This window comes from Myotis brandtii, unplaced genomic scaffold, assembly GCF_000412655.1.
Source record: "Myotis brandtii unplaced genomic scaffold, ASM41265v1 scaffold237, whole genome shotgun sequence".
NCBI classification, from domain to species: Eukaryota; Metazoa; Chordata; class Mammalia; order Chiroptera; family Vespertilionidae; genus Myotis; species Myotis brandtii.
The window spans coordinates 3,529,984-3,542,685 of record NW_005358943.1 but is presented as its reverse complement, the minus strand read 5'-3'; the positions used below and the strand labels follow the sequence as shown (position 1 = coordinate 3,542,685).

General features: G+C 36.7%; 1 protein-coding gene across 6 annotated transcripts in view; it reads right to left on the bottom strand.

Moving 5' to 3' along the window:
- EPS8 (epidermal growth factor receptor pathway substrate 8) overlaps positions 1 to 12,702 on the bottom strand; it is a 172,304-nt gene that overhangs the window by 13,428 nt on the left and 146,174 nt on the right. For 5 of the 6 annotated variants that reach the window (XM_014540175.1, XM_014540173.1, XM_014540174.1 and 2 more), the window contains 4 exons: positions 10,597 to 10,705; positions 9,570 to 9,713; positions 8,352 to 8,387; positions 366 to 588 (listed from right to left, as the gene is read on the bottom strand). In XM_014540175.1, the coding sequence (XP_014395661.1) occupies positions 366 to 588; positions 8,352 to 8,387; positions 9,570 to 9,713; positions 10,597 to 10,705 (512 nt within the window). The remainder of the gene's footprint in view (positions 1 to 365; positions 589 to 8,351; positions 8,388 to 9,569; positions 9,714 to 10,596; positions 10,706 to 12,702) is intronic. The other variant, XM_014540171.1, reaches the window with a different exon arrangement.

The window sequence follows — 12,702 nt, the reverse complement described above, 5'->3', positions numbered from 1 at the left end:
CTATCTCTCTCCCTTCCTCTCTGTAACAAATTAATAAAATATATTAAAAAAAAAAAAAGTATGTGTGGCTCCAGAGTCTTCAACCCACCACCATGACAGTGTTGGAATATGTGTAGAAATACACATACTGGAGGACAGAGCTTCCTGTTTTTCAAAATTACTTGGAGGATAAAAAAAACGAGGTGAAAATCTTTGCAATCTACCAAGCATGATGCACGTATAAAGGACTATTATTTATATTTAATATTTAGTGCCAGTAAAACCAATAAGAAACAATATTTTACCTAGCAGTGCTTTTAACTTGCAGAACGCACTGTGAAGTTTTTGTGCGCTCCTCCCCCCCACCCCCACCCCGGGGAACTTACGGTCCACAGGCAGCTGTTTGTGCCTCTGGCTATCTCGCATAAAACTGCCTCCACTGTCACTGGAGCTGCTGTTCTGACGGGTGACGTTTGCAGGGGCCTTTGACACGGGAACAGGTGCTGGAGTGGTCGGTGGGAGGGGGACAGGAACAGGAGCTGGCGTTGGAGGAGGCGATGGAGCAGAGGGAGGGTCAGTGGGCTTTGGACCATACTCCATCCTTTGCTTCTGTAAAAAGACAAACAATTAATTTGAAGTTGTAAAAACATAAACCTAGTCTAGGAAAACAAAGTATACTTTGACAGGACATTTTTGGTAATTTACTTGTAAACTTAATTGCAAATTTATATATGTAGGTGTATATACACAGACATATACACACACATCCCAGTCCTGTACAGTATAATAATCATTAAAAAATGAATACTCTATGTACTTGTTCAAATCAAAATGTAAATTAAGGAGTCAAAAGAATATACCAAAAGGAAATAGAAGTATTAATAATAAAACAAAATTTGAACTTGGAATCATACACAACCAGGGTAGGTCAAAGGATTTCTGATTATTTCATAATTTCCATTAATAAAAACTTCTCATTGCACTGGAAGTCTAAATATCAATAACATAGAGCATTACCTATTCCTTACTTTAAATGTATGTTATATTAAAAATGTTTAATTTTGTTTCTAAGTAATTTGTTAAGAAGAGGGCAATATTTCGGTAGCTAAAAGAACTTTGCTGTAAAGTAAGCAAGCAATTTTTAAATGTTAATTTATTCAAGTCATAACTGTGCCAGCATCTTAATGCAAATTTCTTACAATTAGATATTTTCAGTGTTAAAATGGGAATGTTGTGGATGGATAGTGCTGAGGGTAATAGTACGTCTAATTATATGGTGATGACTGAAACTCAAAAACATATATTAGAACAAAAGCCATGTGGGGATTTGTATTAAAAAAGGTGGATGTGATAGAATACACAATTAACTTTCAATAACTTGCAAATCATTATAGGCTATGATAAAACAGTATTCATGTATATTCCCTCTTAAACCACACACAATAGCTAAAACTTTAAATAAAATAATTTTAACTAATAGAAAACTGCATTAAAACCAGTTCCAAATTCACAAAAGGCACTTATTTTGTTGTAGAGTCAAATATACAGAGCAATGGACGTGTAATTTGCATAAAGTTTAGATACTGCACTCAAACAATTTTAGTTATTCTAAATCCAGAATTAGCAGATAACGTGCAAAATGCAGGCCTTTTGGTAATCTGGTCCTTTGGTTAGAAAAGTACTATTTACTTTTAATTTCTAAATTGGCCCAAATATAAGGTAATGTGATTTTTAGAGGCCTCCCCAATTTCCACAGAGATCAAAAACATAAAAATACACACCACACACAAATATCACTTTTAATTAAATCATTATTCAAAAAACAACACACCAACCACCATCATAGTCCGCTTCACAGCAAATGAGTAACACCTGTGGAAACCAGCGTGGGCAGGGCCTTGGCTCTTTCCTGCTGTCTCTTTAAAAGCTACGACTCACCAGCCAATGGGTGGAGAAGGTGGGAAGGGTACAGAGCAAGGATGAAAGCAGAATGGAGAGGTGTTTATAATGCTGGGAGGTACTGGAAGGGGGAAGGAGCGGAAGGAGTGAGGCTGCGATTCATGGAGCATGCCATGGAGTTAGATGGGAGAGAAGCAGAAATTGCTGACCCTTTCAGCATTCAAGGCCTAGAAACATTTCTAATATATTAAATAAAAGAGTTGATTTTATTATGATGATTATTCCCCACAAAACAATGTTCCTATATTTGGGCCAATAAAATATTTAAAGCAAACCAAATACAGCAAACGTCACCAAAATGTAATACTTAGCACACACCAAAGTCATCTGATTAAAATATATGCAATGTTCCCTTGACGGGAATGTCCTTTGCACATAATAACATGAAGGGTTAGTGAATTCTCACAATAGAATTTCAAAAATGTCAGAGTTTAAATCGCTTTTTTTAAGGCTTAAACAAACAAACCAAAAAAAAGTGCTATCAGCTCTGCATTCCATAATATGATTCATATTTTCGGCTTTCATAAAAACAAGAACAGCTAGTGTTCTGCCATCAAAATAATACTGTGGAAAACTGAATACACTGTGTGTTACTGTCACAATCGAGCCTGGAGACAGGCTCCCAGCTCTCTGTGCCTCACTTCGTTCTCCTGTCACTGCTACGTAATGCAGCTTCCTCAGTATAACCCAACAGAACCAGAGGCTTCCACAGTACACATATATGTATATTCGATTAACCATATATGTATATTCAAAGAAACCATATGAAAACTTTTCATAAATTATGCCATACATTTTTACTTGCATATTTTCCCCTTTTCTTTTTTTTTTAAATATGTTTTTACTGATTTCAGAGAAGAAAGGAGAGAGAAATATCAATGATGAGAGAGAATCATCAACTGGCTGCCTCCCTCCTACACACCCCACACGGGGGATCGAGCCCACAACCTGGGCATGTGCCCTGACAGGGAATCGAACCAGTGACCTCCTGGTTCATAGGTCAATGCTCAACCACTGAGCCACACCAGCCGGGCTATTTTCCCCTTTTCTTGATTCTTCCTGCCTCGAGCTTCCAACCCCTGAAATGAAAAGGGGGAAACGTGCCTTCCTCAAATCATGACACCCTCTTCTGAAATGGCAACCACGTCAGCTTTTCTTTGGAAACTGACTTGTTCTTGGTGTGGAGGAAATAGAATCACTATTGACCCTCAGACTCACTTTTCTATGTTCCTTCCTATCTTCTCCACTCTGCTTTACCTATCATTCAATGCACTAATCTTCCATTATTTCTGTCTCTTGGCTATTTTTGGTCGGAGGTAGAGAACTTATGACTCCAATGTACCCTCAGCTTATGGAACGTTTTGGAGAGCAGAACTGCACCCTGTGCTTTCTCCTCCTGAACCAAGGGTGCTGGAACTTCAAAACCAAAAAAGAAATCTTGGCTGCTTCCTCCCAGTTTGCCCAGGAATTTCTCAGTACTAGCACTGAAAGCCCACGTCCCTACAAATCCTTCAGTTCTCAGCAAACAGGGATGATTGGTCACCTTGGTGTTGACCTATTTTTACACCATATCTGTTGCTTCCCAACTCTTGCCCTTTATCTCCCACACACATATTTAAAGTTCTGTTTAAAACAAAATCTGTCTTTTTTCTTTCTCTGAAATAAGTCAGAATTACTAGACTCCATGGAAAATTTACTTTCCTATTGATAATTAAGTCAGAATGAGTCATTTTTCTTCAGCCACTAAAGCTCAGTAGGAATTCTCCAGGATTAAAGAAAGGTATTTGGAGATAAGCTCCTGATTCATGCAAGACACTGCTTCCCAGGGGAAACTATGCAAGCAAGCCCAACAAAGCCATTAAAACTGAACTATTCTTAAAAACTTAACCTACACATTTTTCTTCTAAATTTGGTCTCTTTGGAACTCTGTGGTGAAAACTAGGCACAGCTGGAACATTTGGAGGGTGTTAAGTCCAGAGATGGAATCCAAAAATTATATTAAAAAGAAGTGCCACGAGGGAACAAATGCGGGTTACCTCTGACAGCTCCCCAAGTAATTGCTATTAGAAAAGTAGAGCAAATCACATCACAGGAGAAAGTTAACATGGGAGATAGAACTAAAATAATATCAGTTACACTTCACATCAAATATCAGAAAGTGTTAGCAAATTAGTTTGTGACAGTAAAATTACCTGCCCACAAATCAACCAGTGAAGGAGCTTGTAAAAATAAAATAAACTTCCACCACTCTGATCCAGCCATGGAAAACTAATTATATAGACTCACACGACAGTGCAAACAGTATAGAGCATTTCAGTAACTATTTGTGTATTAGAGTATTATGTTTCTAAATTTTAAGATATAGGTTCATCTTATTCTTGCACTTATAAGAATACACACAGAATACATTAAATATAAGACTAATTCTTCTGTAAAGATGATTTTACAAAAGGAAATATATATCTATTTTTAGTGAGCTTGAGTTTTGAACTTGTAAGCAGTCTAAACAGGAAATTTTATAATTCTGTAAATGTGCATGTTGGGCAGTAATTTGTATACATATCTATACACAGGGGTGGGCAAAGGTAGGTTTACAGTTGTACTACAAATAATAATACAATAATTAATACATAATACAAGAATAAACTATATTTCATATACTCACAACTATAAACCTACTTTTGCCAACCCCTGTATAGATAGAATTTATTTGTGAAAATGTCAACACATGAGGCAAAATACAAAGTAACCATCCTTGACTAAAAGCCATGCCTCTAATTAACAGATGACTAGAGTGCTCTGAGCTTACTAGTAAATTAAAATGTTTTTAAATAACTGAATATTATCAGTTGGTCTGCTGGAATGAATATGAAGGCATTTTACTAAAATGGTCACTTTGCCCCGCTGTATCTGAATGTCTGGACTGAGCGTGAAAAAGAGCATTCAAAACATTCATAACATGAAATTAGAAGGGCTAGTGGTTCAGTAGTTACCAGCAGAAAATATTTCAACTTTCACTTGAGGGCTATTTTTACATGGAGATAGAAAATAAACTTTTCTATCTAGACTGGATTGTGGAGATCATGAAACTTGACCTCTTCCATTTCACAGCTGAGCAAATTGAAGCACAGAAAATGAAACGCCTTCTTTAAGGTCACACAGCTAGTTAGGGGCAGAACCGGGACTAGAATCTCATCTATCAAAATCTAGATTGGGGCTTTCCCACAGGATCATAGTATCTCTTACTAAGAAACAGGAAGATAAGACAATTTCTATTAAATTCACAGATGGTAATGACCAGACATTCATAATTATGTGTATCTTGATAAAGTCAGAATACCTATAATAATAATCATATAGAGCACATAGACTTAATAATTAATAGTAAATGCAAGACCTCTTTAATGACACCTTTGAGTATATCAGAAATAATAGAGGGTAGATTGGTTTCTCCTCTTGGCATACAGCTTGAGAATCTGTATGGGCAAAAGGGTAATTCTAGCAGATGAACAGTCACAGAGTTAGAGATCTGGGAATCAAGTCAAAAGAAATATGGGAAACATTATGTAGCAAGCAGATTCCAGGTGGGGACAAAGCACCCTGGGTGTCCGTCCACCTGTTGCACAGCTAAAATATTGCAAAGCCCTGCAATGCCCTACAACACAATTTCTATCAAAAGATATGTCATTTATCTTCATTTCTCCATCATCCTTCATAAGTACTTACTTCCTTTTCCCTGTGGTTTCACTCAATCTGTTTTTATGGTCCATATCTTTCATAAATTCTTTTTACCTCCCTCCCTTTTATTTTCAAAACTTTACTCAAGCCATGGGGGAAACACATTAGGTGGGAACGGCTGTCTTTACAGAGCTGTTAAAAATCACTCCAAAGGTGAGGATATTAAATAGGCTGATTCTCAGGGACATTAGGTGGCAATTCAACACCTATTCACGACTGGTGCCAGGTACCAGCATCCCTGCCATCAGAAGACAGTCTCTAACCCAGCGTGTGAACAACAGGCCAGGGCTGCTCTTGTGCCCTTCCCCCAGGAGCTGCCTTTATTTATATGCACTTCTTCACAGGAAGCAACACAGGGTAAGAAAATAAGAGTCAGGACTGTGCGTACTTCCCACATTGGGTCACTTGTAGATTCTCTACGGAAATAGTTTACATCTAATTCCCTTAGTCCCACTGTTTACAAGATGTCTACATTCTAAGTGAATTATACAATTTGGATTATTTTTGTAAATTATAAAATAATTAAAGAATTGTAATCCAAAAAATGATGCATAAGGCAAAAATCCAATCCCAAGGTCGGGAAATGATCAGATTAACTTTTATCACAGTATAATTCACGGTGAAGTTAGTCTAAGAAAACACCCCTGTAAGCACTCAAACATAGAAAAACTCTATGTCTATACAAAGTGAGATGTCAATCTTTTCTAAGCACTGTTCCCACACTAGCTGAGTACATCAGAGCCTGGGCTGTCGGAGTAATCCATGGCCCTGGGTCCCAATCCTGGCTTCACACAGCTATGTAGCTGTGGACAAGTTACTTCTCTGCGCCTCAGTTTCCTCAGATATTAAATATGACTATTTCTTAAGGTTGTGGTGGGGATTAGAAATTAGAATTGTGAGTGTTTAAACCATGCCAGGCACACAGCAGGTGCACCATCACTGGCATCGTCCCTTGGAGCATAATGCCATTGCTCTCTGAGAGCGTGAAGGACGCATAAGCAATGAATCTTAAGGTATCTTTGTGCAGTACAGTGAGGGATACAAAACGTTTTTTGTAAGAAGTTTATTTAAACTTCAACATTTTGATATCACTGGAAGGAAGAGATGGGGGAAAGTGTGTGGGCCATGTCTGAGGAGAGTGAGGGTCACTGCTCCTAACACACAAGCACAAAGGGGGACAGCAGGGCTCTAGGGAGGACCTGCTCACTGCCAGGCTCTGTCTTCCTCCTCATCAAGTGCAAGATGCCGGCATTCAGTAAATGTTTGTGGCGTGAATGAATGAGAAGATGAATAGGACATAGAATCGCTTTTGATATGTGTGTAATCCAGGGGAGTTCTATGGGGTTAGGGTGTTAGAGTCACTGGAATCTACATCAATCTCTATTGTCAATCTGAAGTGAGCTGCAAGGTTTCTTGTTGGTTTATATAAAAGGTATCTGACAGCACAGTTGGAGAGATATAAAATGATGGACATATATATATGTGTGTGTGTGTGTGTGTGTGTGTGTGTGTGTGTGTTGCATCCAGGCTTTCAGAATAGAAATCCTTTTAGAGTAGTATTTATGTCAGAAAGCAGAGGGCATATTGTCAAGCTTGCTTATTAAAATTTACAAGATTCTGGTGGTTTTGTTGGGCTCAGCACCAACTTTTTAGCAGGTGATAAAAAAATAGATTGTTTTTAATACCAGGGTGCGCGTGCGTGCACACACACACACACACACACACACACACATAAACACATACACAGAACTTTTGTACACAAGTCCACATACTTCACCACATTTGGAGTTGCATCCAGAAATTTTCAGAAGACAGTCAGATAGTGTTAAAAAGTTTAAAAGGGAGAAGCCCAAACAGGCAATCCCCACAGCTTCTATTTACATAAAGTAGCAAAACAAACTCCTGAAACCTGTGAGCACTTAAAAAACTTCTTGGTTGTGCCAAAGTTGACAAAAATATAAGATGAGGCTCTGTTCAAAACAGGAGGGACAGATTTTATGTTCTCACAAAGTACTCTCTCTACCTAAAATATGTATTTATAGTTTTGGTTCAATTTTAGACAGAAGCAACCTTGAAACAGAAAAGCCAACTATGGCTCAAGTCAGGAATCAAAACTGAAGAAAAAGAGAGGCCTAAACAGTAAACAGGAAAAGGTAAGAGAAGTTAAACTCCTTAGGAAATCTCGGGGTAGGGGGAATACTTAGAATTTACATTATTTGCAACTTTTTGATATTTATCAAAGTTTGCCCAAGTCTAGCAACCATGCACACAAATAGAAATAAACTTGGATAATTATTTTTAACACCTAAAATATAAACTCTCAGATTCTGCTCACATACAGCTATGAGGGATATCCTTGTGAATAGTGACTTTAACAGTCCATCATGGGTTAAACATTAAAAACAGTCCCTAGAACTCAAAGGGGGTAGACTCTATCCCTGTTTTTTGGCATACATTTCAAGCATACACTCTTTAACACTGTTTAAGGAATTCAGTCAAAACCTCTATAGGAAAGAACATGAATAATTCACATTTATAAACCAGACAGAAGCCTCTATTATGTCAAGTAACCACACCTCAAAATCAGAAAAGAAAGAACTTAGGAAAGAAAAAGGTAATAAAACCAAGTCAGAAAATTCACTTCAAAAACCCACAGGAAATGGAAAAGACCATACCTTGAATAACTCAAACTCCTTCTTTGGCATCAACAGCTAATGACAAATAATGAACATAAAATAAGTACGTAATATAGATGTACATCAGGCCAGCCAAAACGCAAGCACAGCACACAGAATTTCTATTGCCATCCGTTTAGGTTATCAAGATATATACATTGTACACTATTTTTTTCTTTTTTAACTTTGTTTAATTCTTGGATTCCCATAAGACAGGAGTGGATCTGGACAAGTGCAGGAACCCACGAGGCTCAAACGCTACGAGGAGCCAGAAGTGCTTGAATGAATAGCCATGGCAGCACATGAGCACAATCTCAGTTTGGACTTTCTGTATTTTACTAAGTCTAGGCATGAAAATTAACTATTTCACGGCATATTCTATGTAGCTTCTACTCAAATTTATGACATTTTTACATGGTCAGATATGATCTTTTGCTCACAATTCTGAAAATTAAAAGAATTCTTCCTGGGACATGGGAAGCCACCTCAGGCTCAGAAGCTACACATGGGACAATCCATCCATTCTGGCTCTGTTGGCAGATCTGACTCTAGAGATCCTGTCAGACCAAACATCCCAATACTTGAGTAGCAAGTGAATCCAGATGTGAAGGTGAATGCCTTAACCAGCATCACTTCAATTCTGGAAATGGGGCATAGGACTCGAGGATTGTTCAATGATCAAGAAGAGAAAGCCTGACCCATGCAACCTATAGCATAAGTACACTGTAATCTTAAAATCAAGAGAGGAAAATGAATAAATACTCAGGTGGAGATAAGTGCAAGTTCAAGGTTGGCCAGTGGCAGAACATTGAAGAGAAGGAGGGCAAAGGCTGGTGCAGATGAACTGCTGGATCCTCCAGCCACTGTCTCAGCGCCATCGCCTAACAAGAGGAAGCCACTGAATAGAAGGTAAGAGTGACCAGGCAGAAATACTGCTTCTTCAAATGTCAAAAACATTGTAGAATGAATAAGTAGCATTCAGAGAAACAGTCATTTACTGGAAAACATTTTGCGCAATATCCTAAATATTTGAACCATAAAACATATGTATAATTCTTCCTTATGTCTCTCACCATTGCCCCTGAAATACCCTAGAAAAAAATTATACAACCAATTAAACCTCAAAATGATTAACACAAAAAAATATTTAAATCCTTCTTAAGAGTAATAAATTTTAAAATTTGTTAAAGTTAAGTTTTGCTCAAAAATCATAATTACCTGTATGGTGTGTGTGTATGGTGGATCAGCACGCCCCAATCCAGATTCTGTAGGTCTCACAATATCCAAAATGTTATTTGGCACAAATCCAGATTCTCCGTTTGCATTTCGAACTTTCCACCACTGCTTCCTATCATCCAGGATCTGTCATTATGCAAGAAAATAAAGACATCATTTCTGTACCAAAACCAATCTATGAAGGAAATTCAATTTTTACTTCTAGACCAAGAAACTTTTTTAACTTCTAGTAAATTGACTTAGCATAAACATGTTCTAACATGAATGATTCCTAGGAATTACACTAAGTATTACAATTATTAGTATACATCAGGTATGGGATCACTATCGTGAATCTAGCCAACGCCTATATTACCTCTCAAAAATGTGTATTTGCAATATATCTGAAGTACTTATAGGTAACTCAGACAACTCGGTTAGAAAGGTCTGCATGTTGTCTCCATCCTTGGAATAAAAAGGAAAACTATGCAAACCTTGAGTGTTTTTTTTTTAAAAAAAAACTGCTGTGTTTGTCCCACATTATAATTTTAAAAGATGAACACTCAGTTATAAACTAAGAAAAGAGACTTGGGAGTCATGGTAGATTATTCCCACAACCCTTACTTCACTCAGTGCTGGCTATATTTGTGCCAGGGTACTAGGACAGGAAGAGGGACAATGTTTTCTCTTATTAAAATATAGGGTACATATATATACATGTGACCTGATAAGTAGCCTTGATTCTAAAATGAATAAAGCCCAGGAGGAGGAAGAGGGCAAAGTAAGCCCAGAAACTCACCCCCACCTGACCCCCCAAAAGAAACCAACTGACCAATAACGAACAGATAAAGTACTTGCCCTCCTAAAAAGACACAGGTGCCTAATCTGCTCTACCCTTGGTAAAATAAAATGATACTGAAGAATAATTGCCTGACCTCAACATTTCTTTGAGAAAGGTTTAGGTAAATACCCAAAGAGGAATAGAATAAATCCACTTTACTAAGAGTATGTAAAGGTAAAATGCTACTACCTCTAAAATACTATCCTTTTGAACTGACAGCTCACTGTTGTTCCTTGCCGCAAAGTCATACTTGGATTTGGCATATTTCTTGGGTTGTGTTACTTGTGGATCATAATTTCTATAAAAAGAAAGAAAAAAGATTATTCTGCTAGCTCTTCCTACAGGATGAAAACAGAAGTAAAACACTAAGGCAAGTCAATTCCTACCAGGAAACATTCTGACATTATTTTGACCATAGTTTAGTTTTATGATATTTGATAGAATATGAAAATTAAAAGAAACTTTGGACTTTTCATTATTAAAATGAACAAACTATGGCTAGGGCAAAATATGTAATGCGAACTGACAAGGCTAGTTGGCACTAAGCCAAATCTAGACTGCAAGTCTGAATTATTTAACCACTAAATATACATTGTGGATATTGCTTTGTTAATTATCTTCTACCATGAAAGAATTAGGATAAAGATCAATGTTAAATTTTTAGATTTTAAAGAAAAATCAATAAAAACATTTTTTTAAGTTGGAAAAAAAAGATCAATGTTAGCATTTTACATAAAATTAAAGGAGACTGAAAATAGTTTCCATAGTGGTAACTTCAATTATATGTTGATTTCACTATTCAAGTAACATTTTCAATTTATTAAGCAAATATATATTTAAGAATTATGACTGTCCAATTTTAGGAAAGCTTTATCCAGTTATCTAAATTGTAAGGGAAGGTATGGATTAAGTACAAACCAATAACACTTCCAAATTAATTAAATAATTTACTATAAACTTACTTTAATAGGAAGAACATAAGAATTCTATATTTAAAAAAATAAAACTTTCTTAATAAACCAAATACTTCTTTTAATCATTAACTTACCATTAATAGATTTAACAACATACTTAAAATACGTTTGTATATAATACAATAAAACCTAATATTATTTTCTTCATTTTAATAATAAAACAACTTTAACGGTTATGAATTAATTTTACTCCCTAATCTTCTCCTCCATTTACATCCCCACATTTCCTCACACATCTCTACAAGATGAAAAGCAACAGGGACTAAAATGGCCCGTCATCCTTCTCCTCTTAACGTGGCCATTCTCTTTGCTGCCAACCAAGGTCCTCTGGAATGATGAGTCACAGCAGGAACTGCAAGATAGCTATGGACACAATATGTTCTGTCCCCATAGGTAAATGGTTCTTCTTAGATTGTGACTCCAGAACAAGAGGTTCAGGACAAAGAAAAAAGATGAGCTGTAAGATATGCTATTGGCTATTCTTGGTATACTTAAAAAAATGAGAAAAAGTCAAACTATAGCCAAATCATTATTATACATTATTAATAATGAGAATTCTAAATTGTGTTCCATGAATTTCCCATCCTTATCTCTAGTTATATGATCCTAACTATTAAGATTTCGTTGGGAGTGGGGGGAAGAGGATAAGATAAGATTCAATCACTCCCAAACTTACGAAAACAGTTTCTGTCTTTCCTCCCTCATGTTCTTCTCTCCTACGATCTGGAAAATAAGCACAACTGACAAAGCAGAGCTGAGTTCCGTCACACAGGTAAAGTAACTCTCTGCCACTGTGCACTGAGTCTGCAGGTTGAAGAGGTTTTGGCTGCACTTCTCCTTTAAGTTTTTGCTATCTTGGGTGTCTCAGAAGCAACTGCCCAGCATGCACTTACAACGTACTTCAGAATTTACAAATTTTCAGTTTCTCGCTTTCTCTAGATTAAACCTGGGTATACACTGACCATAGCTATCAATTTGAAAAATCACACCTTGTAATTTTTCAGATGTACCAAAGTTTCCTTAAAGACCTGGAATGTATAAAAATGATATGGTCTCTGTTTCTGATTTGGAGTAACAGATATACATTTAATATAGAGTAGACATGGAGAAAGCAATGACCCAAGACTTCTCTAAAACACTACTTGCTTTTGAATGGCAGTAAACTATAATCCTTCAAAGGTGAGGGCTGTAAATTCAACAGGTGATTTCCCTAATGACATAGTAATTTCACTGAACAGTGAATATACTTCAAATGGTATTTACTGTATTCTTGGCATATAACAGAGTTTAAGATGAATAATAATTATTATAAAAAAATTCC